General features: G+C 39.3%; 1 protein-coding gene across 3 annotated transcripts in view; it reads left to right on the forward strand.

The window, feature by feature from the left end:
- Positions 1-20610, forward strand: part of SNTG1 (syntrophin gamma 1) — an 882155-nt gene that overhangs the window by 544653 nt on the left and 316892 nt on the right. For all 3 annotated transcript variants that reach the window (XM_060610497.3, XM_060610498.3, XM_060610499.3), the window contains 2 exons: positions 6578-6631; positions 14167-14301. In XM_060610497.3, the coding sequence (XP_060466480.1) occupies positions 6605-6631; positions 14167-14301 (162 nt within the window). In that variant the 5' untranslated portion in view covers positions 6578-6604. The remainder of the gene's footprint in view (positions 1-6577; positions 6632-14166; positions 14302-20610) is intronic.

A 20610-nucleotide genomic window follows, 5' to 3' on the forward strand; every position in this document is an offset into this window, starting at 1 on the left:
CTGACACTCCAGGCACCTTGGATGTGCTGGATCGTATGGCCTAAGTTTAGAGAAGCTCACACAGCGGCCTGACATGTTTCAGAGCCTTTTCTTTTCCTTGGACTCACTTGAAATTAGCAGCTTCTCAGGTCACTCAGTAAATTGGCAGGAGTAGCTTACTTAGATGATGACTGCTGCCTGCAAGATTCAAAGAGTCCCGTTAGGCATTCTGCCTCTTATTTGGCTGGAGGAGGGGCCGTATACACCAACTTACCCTTTGCCTTAGAAGGGATAGCTCAACATCACCCATACCACCGGACCTCTATAAGTTTCACCGAGATAGATCGTCCACAAATTTTTGGTGGATTTATGTCCCACCATCTGACACATATATCTTACCCATAAGTCTACAGTAGGTGCTGATCTGCTCACGAGGTCAAATTAGCCTAATGTCATCAAAGCAAAGGACCAGTGTGATGTCTTCTGGAAAGGAGAGGTGGTCAAGATCTTTGTAGTCTAAATTATAACATTGCTGGAGGTTGATATACCCTGAGGTAGGACAGTGAAGCTATATTTCTGGTAAGCAGACTCCTCCTGGTGAGCTTATGGACAAGTATTGAGGAGAAAAGCATCTGCCAGATCATTAGCTGCAGAGCAGGTACCAGAGGTTGTGTTAATTTGCTCAAGAATAGAACCATACCTGGTACCACAGCTCAGTTGGAGTCATCACCTGGTTAAACTTCTGACATTCCACTGTCATTTTCAAGACCATCTATTTTTCTGGACTACCAAATAGGTGAATTGAGTGGGAATGTACCGAGAATCACTACCTCTATATTCTTGGACTTCTTGATGGTAGCATTAATATCTGTAATCCTTGCAGAAATGCAGTAATGTTTTCCTATTTGTCTTGGCAGAGACAGTTCCAGAGGCTTCCACTTGGCCTGTTCTATCATCATAGCCCTCACTCCCCAGAATAAGAAACAATGTAGGTATTCTACCAGTTGCTAAGTAGGTCTACTTAAATTGTGTATTCTGGGGCACCTGGGTGGCTCAGTCGGTTGAGCGTCCGGCTTCGGCTCAGGTCATGATCTCACAGTCTGTGAGTTCGAGCCCCGCGTCAGGCTCTGGGCTGACAACTCAGAGCCTGGAGCCTGCTTCTGATTCTGTGTCTCCCTCTCTCTCTGCCCCTCCCCTGCTCATGCTCTGCTTCTCTCTGTCTCAAAAATAAATAAAAAAAAACATTTAAAAAAATTTTTTAAAAATTGTGTATTCTGAGGCTCTGGCAGTAACCACGGGATGGGTTTAGGAGTCCCAGAACTCACTGTGAGATGGGCCTGAGCTATAATTCCACTTACCACCTAACCTTCATAAGCTCCCCACACTAACTGAAGAAACTGTTTTGGTTTGGGATCTCCTGGAATTAAGTGTCACATCAGTTAAGAGTTGGTGTCCAGTAGTCCTTGAAAAGTCTGATTATTTCCCATTCTTCAATGAACAGTTATCCTGGTAAAAGACGTGTGTCCTTTTGAGGAAAGCTGTGAAAAAGGTTAACCAGGCCCCTTTTTCAAAGGTTTCTGGCCTCCCCTCCTTCACTGGGGTTCTGGGCCTATAAAGTGGTTCAAGTCTGGGAATTGATTGAAGGTCCATGACTGTTTTGGTGAATCAGGATAGATTGTGCACTGGACCTAAAATTCCACTTTTTAAATTCCAGTTAAAAAATAAATAGGCCTCCCATCTATTTCAACTTTAGGAACACGTAATCAGCTTGCCGAGGTGATAGGTTTCTGAGAGTCAGGCTATTCTGATTACTGCTTAGAAGGCTCTGATGCCCATTCTGGTAACCATACCCACTTTACCTTTGGTACGTAAGTGTTGCCACGTGGCCCCTGCCACCCCAGGATCCAATTAGTCCCCTGCATTTAAGGCTCCAGTTCAGCAGCAGCACCTTTCACTGTAGCTGCTAACCTACAGAGGGGACCACAGAACTCTTCAGCAGTGTTGGTTTCCTACAGCCAATTCCTGTCTCACAGTCATGGTAAGAGGTGTGGGTGAGCAGGTTGCCCACTCTGGCACCCCAATCCCCCTAAACCTTTGAATCCCTTCTTCTACATTCAACCATATTTCCAACTCTACTGTCGTGGGCCATCTTCCAGTCCCACAAGGTAAACCATTAAATCCAGAATCTCTGTTTCGTGGGGCCATGTCAGTAAATTTGGCCTAATTCAACTTTATGTGCCTTCCACCAGTATCCCATATTCCTTACGTGTGTGTGTGTGTGTGTGTTTATTTATTTTTGATATAGACAGAGTGCGAGCAGGCAGGGGCAGAGAGAGAGGGAGAGAGAGACTCCCAAGTAGGCTCCGTGTTGTCAGCACAGAGCCCGATGCGGGGTTGGAACTCATGAACTGTGAGATCGTGACCTGAGCCGAAATCAAGAGCCAGATGCTTCACCGACTGAGTCAACCAGGCGCCCCCATCCTACATCCTTAATATCTATCTCAACACACATTCCTCAGAATTCTGTCTGTAGAAATTAAAAAAAGAAATCATTTTGCATAGGAGTATCCAGTGATGATACTTTATATATTTCTGTAGCTGTATTAGTGTTGTCTTTCATACTGGAAATAGAGTCACTGGTGCCTTTAAATCTAATCAGGTGAGAGAACAATTCTGGAAACCCCAGTACCAATTCACACAACTTCTCCTTAAAGGTCCTATTCCTCTAGAACCACTCTTGGTTCCAGAATCTGTCAGGATTCTCCAGACAAACAGAACCCCTATGTATGTATGTACACAACATATACACATATACATAAATATAAATATTTACGTATGCATATGGAGACACACACACACACATACACACACACATGTGAAGAGAGAGATTTTAAGGAATTGGCGACATGACTTGGTGGCTGGCAAGTCTGAAACCTTTACATCAGCCTGGCAGGCTGGAACTCTCAGGCAGAAGTTGATAGTGCCGTCTTCAGGTCGATTTCTTTCTTCAGAGAATCCTCAGCGTTTGCTTTTAAGGCCCTCTGACTTATTGGATAAGGCTGATGCATATCATGAGGATAATTTCCTATAATTAAAGTAAGTCGATTATAGATATTATCCACATGTACGAAGTTTTTCATGGCATAACCTAGATCAGATTTTGGTTGACTAACTGAGGACTATACCGTAGTCAATTTGACACATAAAGTTAACTCTTACAAATACCAAGCCTTTTTTATTCCAGAGTCTGCAGGTTGGCTGTGAGTAAGTCTATTTAGGTAGGGCGTGAGGGTGTCTCTGCTTCACCCTATGTTCTGCGGGCCATTTAGGAAAGTTTTCCTTTATGTATGTCATTGCGGGGCCGGGCTAAGTGGAGGGCGGCTTCTTGAGAAGGCTTTTCTCATGCAAGAAAGACAAGAGAGCAGGTGGGGACATGTGAGGCCATTAAAGAAACCAATATATGGTCACTTCACTATTGGCAGGAGCAAGTCACATGGTCAAGTCCAGAGTCAATGTATGGACAAGCCACGCTCTCCATGATAAATATATGGCATGGAAGGGGATGCCAGGAAAGATAGAGAATCTGGGTCAGTCATTCAGCCTTCCACAAGTATTTGCATATGGTAGCTTAGAGTTATTTACAGCCTTGACATCTTTTATTGTATCTGTAGAGAACTACGAGTTATCAGTATCACTTTCACCCAAATGATAGTGTTCATCTAAAAGACATTCTTTCGCCGTGGCGTTGCATTTTTCAAACCTATTTCTATTTGTTACTAAGTCAGATACTTTACTACTGATATATTTGTTATTTGACGAAGGCTGCCCCCAACTAAATATAATTTATTTCTGACATCAGAGGTTGGTTTTATATGAATGGGAAGAAGCTAAAGGGATCAGGTAGAGTTATATGTTTGCTTTCACTTGGAGGAACAGCTGGAGGTTTAGTCTAATTTGGCCTGGATAAATATTACTGTGGTGCACCCTTAGGATAAATATTACTATGGTGTACCCTTACAACATGGGTTATCATGTGCCTGTGTACTTCCTTGCTGGAAATAAATAAATGGGGGAGGAAGAGGCATATCTTTTATCCAGAGTAATTTCATATAATTCATGTAGACACTTCACCCTCAAGGAAGGAAAACATACCCCTTCACTTCTTAAGTAGAAGCTGCTTATAGTGACTTCCAGCCAAAGAGTGGAGAGAGGGGGAAAAAGAGTAACTTACCGGTGGGGAAACCTGACGCTCTCCCAGCCAGGAGGTCAAGGTCAGCCTCCCCAGTGAGAAGTCCTGTTGACAGTGTGAACCTGTCATACGGAGGTGAAATGGCACTTATCTCTGTGGCATCGTCCCCAGATCTCTTAGCTCTAGTATAATCATGAGAAAAACATCAGAATAATCCCAATGGAAGTACACTCTACAAATCACTGACTAGTACTCCTCAAAACTGCCAAAGTCATTTAAAAAAAAAAAACAAGGTCTGAGAAACAGTCACAGCCAAGAGGAGCCTGAGACGTGGTGAAGAAATATAACGCAGTGTCCTCCAGGAAATCCTGGCACAGAAAAGGAACATGAGAAAAACAAAACAAAACAAAACAACCACAACAAGAAAACTGGAATCAAGTATGGACTTAATAATAATACAACAGTATTGATCCGTCAATTTTAACAAATGTGCATACTAAGGGAAAAAAGAGCGTGGGGTGTATGCGACTCACCTTGCCATTTTCACAATATTTATGTAAATGTAAAGCTGTTCTGACATAAAAGTTTATAGAAAAAAAGGCTCAAAATATTTGAGACGAAAGAACTGAACAGATTTTACTCCAATTTTTATATTTATGGTCACTGAAAACAGTTTTATTATAGCTATGATATTTATTGTTACCTACTAATTAAGTTGTTTTAAATCTCATAGTTTTTTCTGGAAGAAACATCTGATATTACGACCTAAGTTAACTTTGATAAAAGATAATAGAAGTTTCAGTAAAAAGAAGGAAAATGTTAAAAGCGATGTAGGCACAGTGTAGCAATGTAGGCACAGTGCGCCATATTATTAATAATGATGTCTTATATGAACTATAATATTCAGCATATGAAACTAACTATGAGATTACATTTAGACACATGGCTAAATAGCTCATCTATTTCTCGAGTAGCTTTTTAGTAGCAGAAATTGGTCTTGGAGATACCGGGTTTTTATATAATCAATAATATAGAAATTCTACTTTTATGGTAAAGGAATAACTTTCTGTCAGTGTTGGAGATAAAAAGATATTTATAGTTTCTTCAAGCACAGTTTTTAAGAGCAATGTTGAAAAATAATCGTTATGGCTAACAACCAATTTCTCACGGAGATCGAAACATTTAGTAACTTGTATCATCAAATTGTAATTTTTATTATCCAATTGCCTTTCCTTTGCAAATGACTTGTTGTTACCTAGCCTTCTTATCATCAGCTTGCTGATGCGTGCCAATAAAGTGGATCCAGGCCCGCAACCCACAAAACGTACTGAGGGAAAATACGCAGTACACTATGCTGCCTGTTCAGTTAAGTGTTGAAAATGGTCAGCCTCTTTTCTTTCAGAGGCAGTAGGAATCATCCAGCGAGAGCATCAGTGAACTTCTTGTTCTGGTTCACCCACACTTACTTGATCAAGTGTTTATCATCTAGTACAACAGAAAATGACAAAGAGGGAAAAAACAGGTTAATGTTTCAGGGATTCAGAGGAGGAATAATTTTGAGGAGCCCAGTCTTCTAATGCGGAATTCACCATGCACTTTACTTTGAAGTCTCATTTACCTAAGCTCTATTGTATTTTGTTGCTGCAATTTTTTCGTTGTGTCAGGGCATCAGTTTTCTATGACGGCCCTCAGTTTTATTAAGTTGACCACATAACTAAAATAAAATTCTCTAAAATCGTTTAAAAAAAAACCCCACATATGCATTTATACTTAAATCTGTGCTCACAATTTAGGTATTATAATAACCACAAAATGAAACTGTGCCAGATATTTCATACATCGATTTATCTTAATATTATTCACTCTGATAAACAGCTTGTTTCCTTACATCATACTGTTTGTGAATAAGATTGTAAGTTCCAGAGAGGATTATTCATGCATGTAGCTGTTTAATTAAAAAGAGAAAGATTAGTCAACCTTTTTTCGAGAGATAGCCGAATGAAAGGCAACTTTTAATTACTCCTTTGAAGTTTCTTCCCCAGTTGCAAACTCAGGTTTCAAAATGAACTCTGGGAATGAGCGAACACGGCAGAGAGGAGATTGATCCTATCATAGATCCTGTCTGAATGCTTGGTGGAGTGGGTCAGACCAAACCCTGGCAGTATGTCTGCACTTCACAGCATAGGGAGGGGTTGACACTTTATTTTTCGCTTCCTTCCTCTGTCTTCATTGCACCCGGGGAATTCTTGTCCCTTACAGGTGGCTGTAAACACAGTTGGCCCATAGGATCCGCTCCATAATTGCTTACACTTTATTAGCAGTCTCCATGCGATGCTTGATGGCTTACCGTTTTTCTGTCTTTTCACTCGATGCGGTGCTTGATGGCTTACCGTTTTTCTGTCTTTTCAGACGACATCCTTTGCGGTGCCGTGGCACATGGATTTCAGGACTGCCTGTGAAGAGGTATGTTAAACGGCTTTCTGCTTTTTGAATAAGGAGAACAGGTTGTAAAGGGGACACGCTGGGCCCTCCTTGATGTGAGTGGAGCATTGCTTTTGGCACAGGGATGGGTGACGGGTTCATTGCATGTCCAGGGTCTGATCTGTTTCTCCGAGACTAAAAAGCCAAAGAGTGCCTGGGGAGGACCCGGACTTTCACTCTTCCTTAAGAAGAAGACTGGAACATATTTGATTTGATTAAATTGCCCTTCTCCATAAACTCTGTGCTCGCTGCATGATTTCAGGTAGTAGGAGTATTGGAAGGAATTCTTTTCACATAAATGGTTATAAATTAGAAGACATCTGAAGTCCCTTTCAGCACTAAAATCCTATGATTTTATGATTCCAATATTATTTAAGTATTTCGATATTATTTGAGTATTAGTACACGGCAATTCAGATTCTCTGTAGAGAAGCAGTTCGGTGTGAGTTAAAGTGACACATTGCTCTTTCAAGGGTATTAAAGGCCATTCAAGTGTGTGGTCAATGGTGCATGGAGTTAGGCCCCAGGGGATGTGACTGTTCTATTTTAGGAAAAAACACCGTGAGATGTCACTTGTTAAGTTTCTTGCAAAAATATCTTCTTTGAAAAACTATTTGTCACAGTTGGTTCAAAGTTTAGAACATAAGTAAGAAAATGAATAAATTGCTTTTATATGTTTAATACTTAAGCTCTTTACTTTCCAGAGGATTTTCTTTGTGCTAGTACATTTCAGATTACATTATAGTTATTTATTTACAAACCTCTCTTCATGCGACACTAAAAATTATAACGTCAGAGTGTATAATTTATTCATCCTTTTAACCCAGTACCTATCAGTTCACGCTTTAAAAAAAAACAATTAATGCTTTAGAAACTTAAGTTTAGAAGCATGAGTTTAAATCTGTGCCTGTTAAATACACAGTATCATACTCTTAATTTTGGATATAGTAAGTCTACCATTTCCATCACAGTTTTTGTTCTTATGTTTTGGGCAGTAGAGCACTCATTGAAATATTTGTGTGAATGAGATAAAAATGAAAGAAAAAACCATATGAGATTCATGTGGGAGAGACAGGATGTGGCCAAGTACTGTTTGAACACATGGTTTACCTTGGAGCTAAGATGGACTTCTCAGACCTTTTTTTGTTTTGTTTTGTTTTTAAACAAAATTATTTGATTCATTGGTTTGGAATATATATCAGGTTCCATTTAAGGGTCAGAGATTTATTTTACAATGATAATTGTATTCGCGGGAATACAGAACTATGGGATCCTCTAAACATGATCAAATCCCCCAGCCGATGAACCAAAGTCACTGAGTTTGCCTGAAATTGACAGTCTTAGAACATTCAAATGGACAGGAACCATAAAGACAATTTAGTTTAACACTCTCACTTTGAGAGGTTTTATGAAATTCTGAGTGCCATTTAATTAATTAGATAAAAGCAAAAGTATAATGTAGAGCTTGGAATTCCTGAGTCTACGTTGGAGCCTTTTTCTAAATGATGTTGCTGGAAATTAGAACATAGTCAAAGGGATATTAAATAAAACTTGTTTTCTCTTGACTGTTAGTAAGCTATTAAAGATGAAAATCTGACTCTCATGTCCATCAGACAGATCTAGCTAGATTATCACGATGTACATACAGGGAAGTCTCTTCTTTGAAAAGAAACAGAACTATGTCCAGATAAGTTCCATTCAGGATATCTTAATTTTCTAACACAGATCCTTTGTAAAAGAAAGGTCGATTTATTAAGAAGGTTCTCCTCTTAAAATGCAAAAGTGAAGATAGAGAATAAATCCACAATTTATAGGAAAAGTCACATGTTATGGGCAGGCATAATTACTGATTTTCTACTTTTAAAAGTGTCATCAAAATAATGATGTGGTCAGGAAGCCAATATGCTATCTTTAGTCTAAGTGTTCCTCAGATTTCATTTCCACACGATATCCCTAAAAATACGATCCACATCTCGGTGTTGACCATGAAAATACATATTTTTATAACATATATTTAATAATTCAATAACTTATTTACATATAGAACTTAATTTAGTCCCTCAAGTAATAGAATAGAATTTGTGGCTGTGATTCAATCAACACATCCTGAAAGAAATCCTACTGTCGATGAAATACTGTACTAGCTCTATAAATTAATATTCCTTAATTATGAAAACAGTAATAACTTATTATTAAGATCTTCTCATGATAACAAAATATATGATGAAGTTAAATACTGTGATACAGAACAGAATGTTACTGAAGTCACTACATGATGACACGATTCTGGTTAATTGTTAGGCGAATGTATTTATTCAAAGAAAACCCTGAGTTCAGAAAAGGAAGCACCTGTCTTCGGATGGAGTAGTCTCGGAAAGCCTCAAGGCAAAGTGACTCTTGTACTAGTCGTTGACAAATGGAAGAATTTAGCCATGGAGAAGGCCGTGAATGGAAGTAATCCTAGAAAGCAGGACAAGTGCAGTTGGAGGCAGATTGCATCCAATGGCCTTTCCTGCCATGTTGCTATAATATGGTAGAGTATAAGCAATTACACATCACTTAAAGCTATAAGTGTACAGAACAAATTAAGTTATATTTGACAACCAAAATATGGAAGTACCAAGGACACTTGCAAAACTATGTGCAAGGCATGACATAGTCTCTGCCCAGTTCCTTGTGGTTTGTATTTTTTTTATGTCTGATATTGCACATTTTATATTTTTATTTTTTAAACATTTATGTATGTATGTATGTATGTATGTATTGAGAGACAGAGAGAGAGAGAATCCCAGACAGGTTCTATGCTGACAGCACAGAGTTCAACGCGGGGCTCAATCTCTTGGGAGGTCCTGACCCGAGTCGAAATCAAGAGTCGGCCACTCAACTGACTGAGCCACCCAGGCGCCCCACAAATGTTATATTTCAAGATTAAAGGAACATAGATTTTAAAGTTTCATGAAAATGACATGTTGTGTTCTTTCGATGCCTAGAACCCCAATTACAGAGGCCTTAACTTTTAAGTGTCAAAGAAATTATAGTCCGTTTTTTAAAGTTCCAAGGTAGGAAGATGAAGCTCAAGATAAATTCTTCATAAGTTTAAAACAGAGTAAATCCATGTAAATTCATAAACACATTTCATTGATTTACAGAAAGCAAGTCAATGACTAGATTTTTAAAAAGTATTGCCTGTTAAATAATTAAGAGGCATGGCCTTTTAATATTCCTCTAAGCGAACAAAGTGGACTTTGTACAATCCCTCTGCAGTATTGGATCACCCACATCAGGCACAGGAAAACAACATTTGAATTTAATTCATTTTTTTATGAATCATCCCTTTAACATTTCAAGTTTTCTGTATGTTTTACAATTTATGTAATATACTGTACATGTCTATATAGAGCACCTACATTTCTTCCCTACACTGTCCACACAGTTTGAAGACCAATGATGGTGATGTTAATAAACAAACAGAAGATGAATGCAGTTCTTCAGTTTATACTAAAATGTGCAGCCAATAATTGTCTAGGTGATTTTTTATTTTTCAGCCATCTGGGTGCATAGATGTAAAGACCGTGGCTGGACTCTCTTAGGTTGTGCGGCTAGAGCAGTCGCTCTCACGGTCCTGGTTCCCGTTCTTTTTTGTTTGTTTGTTTAATTTTTTTTAAATGTTTACTTATTTTTGACAGAGAGAGAGAGAGAGAGAGAGAGAGAGAGAGAGAATGAGGGGGGAGGGGCAGAGAGCGAGGGAAACACAGAATCCAAAGTGGGCTCCAGGCTCCGAGCTGTCAGCGCAGAGCCCCATGCGGGGCTCGAACTCACAAACCATGAATTCATGACCTGAGCCGAAGTCAGATACTCAACCGACTGAGCCACCCAGGTGCCCCTCCTGGTTCCCATTCTTATCGGAAGCAATCCACGAGGGATGAGACCATTTAGATCAAGCCTCTCCCAGTATCAGACAGTGTCCTATGTGTCCCCCATAGCTCGTCTTTGATGGGACAATCCGCAGGTCAGAATGGCCTCACTCACTTTAACCCCCCCTCCCCCACAGTGGTCATTGCTTTGATACAGGAGGAACAGCTGCTTCAAGATGATGTCCTTCTTTGCATTCCCCTAGGAAATTCTTAGTGACTCTCTAGTCACCAAGAGCACTTTTGCTACCGCCTGGTGAGAGACACTGATGGCCATGTCATTGCATACAGGAGGATTGGGGGAGGCATCCGTCAACTAATCTGTGCATGAGGGAAACCAGAGCAAGTAGCTAAGAGCGCCGCATCTGGAGCCCAGCAGTCTGGGTTCAAATCCTGCCTTCCACTCACCTCTGCTGCTCTGCTCTTTTCCTGCCTATGAAACAACTTGCACTGGGTTGTCAGGAGGATCAAATGAAATAATATTTCTGGGCACACAGTAGCGCTATGCAAGTGGCTAGTAAACAATGAAAAGCCACACGGCCACATTTCACAAGAGATGATACCGGCCCAGCGGAGCTGCTCTGAATCACAAGGGTACCCGGTTTTTAATCCACTGTCGCAGCTCTGCTTCTGATGCAGTTGTAGACCAAGCGCCAACATTTTCTGCTCCAGCTCTATACTTGTGTCAACAAAAACCGTGCTGTAACTTTCCCAGTTCCTATCCGCCTCCTGCTCTGCCATAAGAAATATATTTATAAAACATAAATCCCTGTTCAGGTTTCTCTGGGGCATCTCCGATACCTTTAACCCCCCGGGACATCACACCAGGGCCTTGACCTTCCTCCTCTACACCTGGCACCTCTCCTCCCTCTGCCTCTGTCAGATCGCTGCAGACTTAGCATCGGGGATGCATGTTCGTGCTTCTCTCTTCTTCTGGCATCATGTCGGCTCTCCAATCTCACACTTTCGTATCTTTACTCATTCTTCCTTCTTGAATCAAATAGCTGTCGCCTCCTCTAATTATTATTTTCTTATTTTTTAAGACAAACTGTACATTTTTCTATAGTCAAAGGTGTCTTTAACACCTCCCTCCCTCCAGAATACTTAATTCTTCTCTCCATGTTGCTCCCATATCAGATATCACAGTGCATTTTGTGGACATATGCATATTTTTGTAAGTAAGAATACTCTGAGGTCAGAGACATTGTCTGATTCACATCTGACTCACTCTTACAACATTTTTTCTTGGCCAAAAAAACTATTTGCAAAATTTGCAGTATTTGCAAAATGGATGTATGTATGGGATTTTAAATGTAATTGCATGCACACAGCTGAGTTTTTATAATCAGATATATGTATCATCTCTTACCCCTAGAGACTATATTTTAAGTTGAATTTGTTGTTAGCTTTGTGAGTCCCTTTTTTCTATTTTCTGCAAACAGCTATTTATTGGGGTGCATGCGTGCATGTGTGTGTGTGTTTAGTGTGTGTGTGTGTGTGTTCATTCTAACAAAATCTGCTTCGTTCTTTGTTTTCTTTAATTCTGTCTTCCCAGCACCCAAATCTGAGCTCAAAGTCTGTATTTTGTTTTGCAGACAACTATCTAATAATGAGGGGGCATTTTATACATTATTTGAGTGAATGGAGCTCTGACCACATCAGACGTAATGACAGAAGTCTCATGGCTGTGTTTTTGTCCCTCAAACTTTCCCTGGATGATCTTTGATATCTCTTTGATGTGTAACAATAATGTATTGATGGGCTCTCAGGGAAAACCCCTTTTTTCATTCTCACATCGAGACAGCATTATTTGTGATTGCCAGCCATTCCATTACACTTCGGGGAGAAAATTGGCCCGAATGTGCTGTACATTAAAAAATCAGCAAATGTGCTCAATTATGTTCACTTGGCTTTGATATTATTTTATATCTTCCTCTTCCCCATGCCATCTCAGAGTGGTGCCCAGCCAAGATCACATTGTAAGCATGAAAGACTTTGCTCTGTGAAAAATGTAGAAAATTATGTTCTATATTAAGGAAAATAGAATTTGCTTTTGCTGAAATATTTTTGTCCTCGAGACACATCCACTTGAGTTATGCTCTAGAATAGACTAATCGACACTATTTACTGAGTGTCTGCTGTGCACCAGTCCCATAAAGGAGGAAAGCACACCATCCTTGGTCCCGGAAGAAGCTTATTTTTCCCTAAAAGATATCAATAACCCTTACAAAATAATATATGGGGTGTAATGGCATGTATTAGCACATGGAATAAAGCAGTTTGCAGAAAGAATTGTTTTTAGAGGCCGCGGTATCTAAGTATATTCTCATTTACATTATGAAACATTCTTTTAAAGAAACATACTCCTGGAGACCCACATGTGAATTTGTATTCCAAGAGAAAGCCTGGCATTATTGCCCGGGATTTTGTGCTCATTAAATACTAAGGGTAAATATGTATTTCTGTGTACTTATCCATTTATCCAAATTAAGAATGGCTCAATACTTATGAAATGAAAATGTAATTGCCAAGGTAGCCATTGTTCCTGTTGACTTTTGGTGCAGAATAGCAGCCAGGGATGATTTTCTGTCTCAGAGGAATTTCCTTTTGTATTTCTGATGAATAGGAACCTTCAGTGCTCTTGCTAGGGAGCATATTTCTGTGGATCTGGGTGAGTGTTATACCCTGACCTGCTTCAGGAGACACGGGCTTCGTGGGCTTCTTCCACAATCACTGAGGTCCTGGTGCAAAGCTACGCAGTGCAAGTTCCGCCACCTTCACGGGCTGTTTTGACAGTTCCCCGAAATATCTGAAACAAATCAGTGGACTGGGAACCGTACATCTCGAGTCTGAAGTCAGGCGGCTTTTAATTAACGGCATTCATGTAGACAGTTCTCCTCACACCTGTATCCTCATTTCTTTAGCTGGGCTGTGTATGTGTGCATGCATGAGTGTTTGTGAGTGGGTGTGTACGTGTGTCCAAGTGTGCGTGTCTGTGTGCTTGGTGACTAGGAATGATGAAATCGTGGAGGTTCCAAAAGATGTTAAGTACGTAGAGTTTCAGATTTAAAATTCCACCAGAGAGACAGAACGTAGGCTAGTGGTTGCCTAGGGCTAGGGCGAGGGGTGGGGCGATGGACGGAACAGGTTTCCCTTTGGAGGGATGAAAATGTTCTAAAATTGATTATAATGAGGCCCGCACGACTTTGAATGCACTAAAAAACACTGACTTGTACATCCTAAAGGGTTGAATTATATAGGAGGTGAAGTGTATCTCAATAAATCTGTTACCAAAATGTTGTACTTAGATTATAAGTATTAAACAAAACTCATCATTTTTCAGATATGGTGTATAAACTATCCTCCTCACGGGCCTCATCTGATGTGGATTTTCTGACATAGCCTCCATTACCTGAGGTCACCTCACATGAAATGGTTAACCTTGCCTGCACCTGTATTAAGTATCAAATTCCAGATTCATCAGTGCGCAGTTTCCTTAGGTCTCAAATGCTATTCATCATGTTTTGCTGTGAATCGGCCATAAAATTATATTCTATAAACTGAGTGTAATTTATTTTCTCTGTTTTGTTCTCTCCCTGCCTGAAGACAAAGACAGGGATTTGTTTGCTGCAGGATGGTAATCAGGAGCCTTTCAAAGTCCGGCTGCACCTAGCTAAAGATATTTTGATGATCCAGGAGCAAGATGTGATATGTGTGTCTGGTGAACCTTTCTATTCTGGTGTAAGTAGCTCTTCCTTCTGTTGAAGTTTGTTGTTTTTTCTTTTTCTTTTTTTAATTTGTTCTGTTAACAAAAATGTTTATTCACAGAAACTTCATAATATATTTTCTTTTACTCTCCGAGCCTAGTCAGTCGTCTTTCGTGTCAGCTTTGTTCACATGATTAAGTAAGCACTGTCCTTTTCCAAGTACCAAATCCGGGTCCACAGCCACACATCAGGGCCCATCCCTACACACGAAGGCACCTCGCGGACTCCCGGCTGTGGTTATGGGGCTGCGGTGACACTTCTATCATCTGACCTTGAGCAGGTGCATTCCAGCTTTTTACACAGAGTACTGTCTGAGAACAGCGCAGGGCAGTTTTTCCTACCGTGACCTTACATCATTGCCTACCCTGACGGAGGCATCACATTGAACTTTGCAGGCGGTGCCAACGTGGAGCCCAATTCTTCGCACCTGGGAAGCGTGAGGCTTTAGGTGACAGTCACTGGACTCCATGTCAACGCTTTTCCCCAGGGGAAAGTGCATGAATGATTCCATGGACCTCCCTGATAGAATGATGCCTAAGTGTCATAGCAAGGTCTCTCTGATGCCCCGACTGGTTGGCATATTACCTCGCCGCTAATCCAGCCTCAGAAAGGGCCATAAATCATCACTCAAGACTCATTGGTCTGCTTAGTAACACTGAAGTACAACTGTGGAAGACATCCTTAGGTGAAATTAGATTATACTTGACAAAACAACTTTGCCATTAAAGAGGACAACTTTCAGAGTTTATCACTTATTGTATAATAACATTAAAGACATTATTTTAACAGTGTTGCCATATGTGATCTCAGAAGAAAATTATAGAAAACAACAAACATTCGGCTTCCTGGATTCCCCGGACATCTATAGCTATTTAGCACAAAGATTTAATTTGTAGCTTATTAACAGACTTACCTCAGAGTGTTTTGTTGGTGACGAATAATGCTGAACTTGAGTTTCCACCTCGCTTGTCACCAACATCCTATGGGAGTCACACCAGGTCCTAAATCAATAGGCCTTTGCTAACTAAAGATAATGGGCATTTTGCAGACTGTTAACTATTCTTTTGTCACAGACCATTTAAATCATCCTGAATCATGGGTCTGGCTGTCAAAGCTGATTAAATTGTTCCCACAGGGTGCCCTTTCTTCCTTTTAGTTAATTAAACAATAGCAGTCAATGGTCAATTCCTTCCTCCCTTCCTCCCTTCCTCCCTTCTTTCCTTCCTTCCTCCCCCCCTCTATTCCCTCTCCTTCTCCTCCCCTCTCTCTTTCTCTGTCTCTTTTCAGTGAAGCAATACAACTCCTATAAGTCTTTGGAATGAATATATTACACAAGTCCTAGAACAATAAAATGCTGTCATTTGTAAAATCCAGACTATCAACATGGAGATAATATTATTGATTTTAAGCTATGCAATCAAAATAGCTAATATACGTAAACCTAATCTCTCTTTTGAAAAGAATGTTAGGAAGAACTTGATAGAATTAAGGAGAAATATTTTATGATAATATCAACACATGCAAAAACAAATTGACACAATTTGGCAGTCATTTATAAGAAACACTTTCAGCAAAGTCTAGATAAGATGGAACTCCCTTAAGCCAATAATCTAATGAACACTTCTTACTAACTTTATCATCCACATTGAAGAACTCTCTGAGGTTGTAAGCAAGGCACAGATCATCACTTGCCACATTTTTACTCAATATTGTTTTGGTTGTACAGTAAGTCAGGAAATGGATATAAATGGCATAACAGTTGAAAAAGGAGATAAAACAAGTTTATTTTAGATGCCATGATGGTGTGTGTAGAAAACTCTTAAGAAATCTACAAAACATAGAATGACATACAAATTCATCAAGGTTGCCGGAAATAAGGATGATGTCCAAAGTTAGTCATATTTCCATAATTTGCAACACAAAAATAAAAATGGAATCTACAATACATCAAAGGGATAAGAAATTTAGCAAAATATGTACAAAGCTTTTACCTTGAAAACTACAATACTGTGATAAATGAAATGAAGATACACAAGCCAATGGAGAAATGTAACTTGATTGTGAGTTAACGACTAAATATTGTTAAGTTGTCACATCTTCCTAAACACTCATTATCAATCAAAATCCCCAAAATGTTTTTGTAGACCACGACAGGCTATTGCTAGGATTTACATGGAAATACAAAGACTCCAGTATAGCCCAAACGATCTTGAATAAGGAGAGCAAAGTTGGAGTGTTTCTATTTCCCACTTTCAGAACTTACTATAAGATTGCAATAATGAATGCAATGTGAGATTGTCACAAGTACAGGTACATGAATCAATAGAACATTATCGAGTCCGGAAACAGACCCATGTTTATATGGCCAATTGCTTTTTTTTTTTTACTGTATAAACAAACTATGCATAACATAAAAGTTATCACTTTAACCATTTTTAAGCGTACAGTTCAGTGTCACTGAGCATATTCACATTGATATGAACCTATCACTACTATCCGTATCGAGAATTTTCATCATCTCATACTAAAATTCTGGGTCCATTAAGTATTTCCCAGGCCTTCTCCCTTCAGCCCCTGGTAACCTCTATACTACTTTCTGTTTCTATGTATTGACTAATTTAAGTGGAATCCCACAATATTCAGCCATTTGTGTCTGGTTTATTTCATTCGGTATAACATCTTCAAGGTTCATCCATGCTGTAGCAAATGGCAGAATTTCCTTCCTTTATAAGACTGTGTAATATTCTGTTGCATGGATTTCGCGTCTTTTGTTGATCTTGTTTATCCATCTACCCAACAGTGTATATTTGGGTTGCTTTCGCCTTTTGGCCTTTGTGAATAATGCTGATATGAACATGGGAACACAAGTATCTGAGTCCCTGTTTTTAATTCTTTTGGATACATTCCCAGAAGTGGAATTGCTGCATGAAATGGTAATTTTGTAGCAATGTTTTGTTCAATCTCTCAGCAGATATGTAATTTGCAAATACTCTCTCCCCACCTGTGGCTTGCCTTTTACTCTGTTGTTGCCTTTGATGCGTAGTTTTTGATTTTGATGAAGTTCAGTTTATCTCTCTGGACTTTTGGTGTTATAGCTAAGCAATCATTGCCAGATCCAATGTCACGAGTATTTTCCCCTACATTTTCTTCTAAGAGTTCCTAGTTTCAGTTCTTATGTGTACATCATGTACATCATGTACATTGATTTATTTTGAATTAATTTTTGCATATGATTTTGGTTAAGGGCCCAACTTCATTCTTTTGCAGGTGAGTATCCAGTTTTCCTACACAGTTACATCTTGGTACCCTTGTCAACAGTTATTTGACCTTGTATGTGTGGGTTTATTTCTGGACTCTCTATTCTGTAGCATTGGTCTATCCATCTGTTTGTGTGTGAGTACAATACTGTTTTGATTACCTTAGCTTTGTGGTAAATGTTGAAATCAGGAAGTGTGTACCATCCAGCTTTGTTCTTTTGCAAGAATGTTTTGGCTACGTGAGAGTTCCTTGAGAGTCTATATAAATTTTAGGATGGATTTTTATATTTCCATGAAAATTGACATGGGGATTTTAATGAGCATAGCACTGAAGGAGTAGCTAGCTTTGGATAATAATGACATTTTAACAGTATTGAGCCTTCTAAACCAATGAACACAGGATGTCTTTTCATGTATTTACATCTTTATTTTCTTTCAGTAAAATGGGTTGTGGTTTTTAGTGCATATCTGTCACCTTCTTGGTGAGTTAATTCACCTATTTTATTATTTTTGATGCTATTGTAAATGGAGCTGCTTTCTTAATTTTCTTTGCATTGTTGAACTGATTTGTGTGTGTTCACTTTGTATCCTGCTACTCTGCTGATTTTTTCTTTAGTTCTAATGGGTGTGTGTGTGTGTGTGTGTGTGTGCGTGTGTAATAGAAGGAAAAGTGAAAGTTCACAAATTTGCGGAAATTAAGAAATTTTTAAGCACCCAATGAGAAAAGGAGAAATCACAAAGGAAAACACAACATACGTAAAGACGAGTGAAAATGAAAAGTACGACATATCAAACTTTGAGCTGCAGTGGAAACTGCCAAGAAGGGAAACTTTAGCTGCAAAGTGTAGGTTTTCTGCATAGAAGATCATGTCATCTGTGAGCAGAGGTAATTTTAATTTTCTTTCCAATTTGTATATGCTTTATATCTTTTTCTTGTTTCATTTCTTTGGCTAAGACCTCTAGTGCTACATTTCACAGAGATGCTGAAAGTAGGCACGTTGGCCTTGCTCTTGCTCTTGGAGACGACGCTGTAAGTCCTTCACCTCTGAGTCCAGTCTTACCTGTAGGTTTTTCATATATGCCTTTATTCTATTGAGGTAGTTTTCTTCTAGTCTTAGTTTTTTGAGTGTTGAAAGGGTGTTGAATTTGTCAGATTTTTTTTTTCTGCATCAATTGATGTAATTGTGTCTGTGTGTGTGTCCTTCATTCTGTGAATATGGTATATTACAATGGCTGAATTTCACGCGTTGGATCATTCTTGCATTCCAAAAATAAATCCCACTTTGTCATGATCTATAATATTTTTAATATGTTGCTGAATTCAGTTTGCTAGTATTTTGTTGAGGATTTCGCATCAATGCTCATAAGGGTCTGTAGCTTTCTTTTCTTGTAGTCTTTCTGGTATTGGTACCAAGGTAATGCTGGCCTCAAAAGGAGTTAGGGTGTTTTCCCTCCTCTTTAAATTTTTTAACAGTTTGAGAAGAACTGGTATTGTTTCTCCTTTAAATGTTTGGTAGAATTGACTAGTGAAATTACCAGGTCCAAGCCTATGTGGGAAGGTTTTTGATTGCTGATTTAATCTCTTTATTAGTACTATGTCTATTCAATTTTTCTATTCATGATTCAGGCTGAGTGGGTTTTGTGTTTTTAGGAATTTATTTCATCAAGCTATCTAGTTAATTCTTAGTTCCCTTTTTGATCTTTTAAAAAATTTCTATTAGTTGGTAGTAATGTCCTCACCTTTAGTTCCGATTTTAGTCATTATTTTCATCTATAATATTCTTCTTTTCTTAGCCAATGTAGGTAAACATTTATGATTTTGTTAATCTTTTCAAAGTATAAACTTATTTCATTGATTTTCTGTATTATTTTTCTATTCTTTGTTTTATGTATCTCTGTTGTAATCATTATTTTCTTCCTTCTGTTTTTTTTTTTTTTTAAATCTTCTTAAATGGTTAAGTTGTTAAGTTGTTGGTTGGAGATTTCTCTTTTTATGTTAACTTTTACAGCTAAAGTTTCCCTTCCTGGCACTGCTTTTGTTGCAGCTCAAAGTTTTGCTATGTTGTATTTTCATTTTCATTCATCTGTAAGTGTGTTCTATTTCCCCTTGTGATTTCTCCTTTTCCCATCGGGTGCTTGAAAATGTGTTAAGTTCCACAAATTCGTGAACTTTCCCTTTTCCTTCGGTTACTGATTTCTAACTTCATCCTGTTATGGTCAGAGAAGATAGTTTGTATGCCCTATGCCTTCTAAAATCTACTGAGACTTAATTTGTGTGTGGCCTGATACACGCCGTGCCTGGAGAGGGTGCCACGTTCCCTTGTGAAGAGTGCCAGCCTTCGAAAGGACTGTACCGTCCTGTTGGTTCGCCTTGAGATTTTTTTGTTGTTGCTGAAAACTGGACATTTGTCTCTTACAATGTGGTCACTCTAGAACTAAAATTCTTCCCTTTCCCAGGGTTTGCTGCTTTTGTGTGTTTCCTAGTCTTTAATTTCTGTAGGCCATCTCTAGGCCAGGGATTAGCCTAAAGTGTCTTCTCAGCTCTTGCCTGAGCCTGTGTCTTTCCCTGGACGTGCTCCGTGACTTTGTAAATCTCCCCATATGTGAATGCACAGTTTCTTTTGAGTATCCTACTTCTTATGTGTCTGGCTCCCAAAAGAGCAAACAGAGAAAGGAAGGGGAAGGAAGGCCCTGGCTCTTTGAATCTCCAAGAAGTTGCTGGAGCCATTGGGATTTGCAACAGAGGCAGCTTGCCTGTGTCTCTCTGCAGCTGTGCTAGCAAAGGAGAAATCAGTGGGGCACCTGGGTGGCTCAGCTGCAAACTTCAGACTCTTGATTTCGGCTCAGGTCACTGCACCCAGCTCAGCTGCGTGTGAGATTCTCTCCCTTTCTGCTTCTTTCTCCTCTCTCTCTCTCTCTCTCTCTCTTTCATGCTCTCTCTCAAAATAAAGAAATAAACTTAAAAAAAAAAGTAGAAGTCCGTGATCAGAGCTTGGATCCACAATATTTCGAGTAGAGTCCCCACT

Source organism: Panthera onca, chromosome F2 (assembly GCF_046562875.1).
Source record: "Panthera onca isolate mPanOnc1 chromosome F2, mPanOnc1 haplotype 2, whole genome shotgun sequence".
Taxonomy (NCBI): Eukaryota; Metazoa; Chordata; class Mammalia; order Carnivora; family Felidae; genus Panthera; species Panthera onca.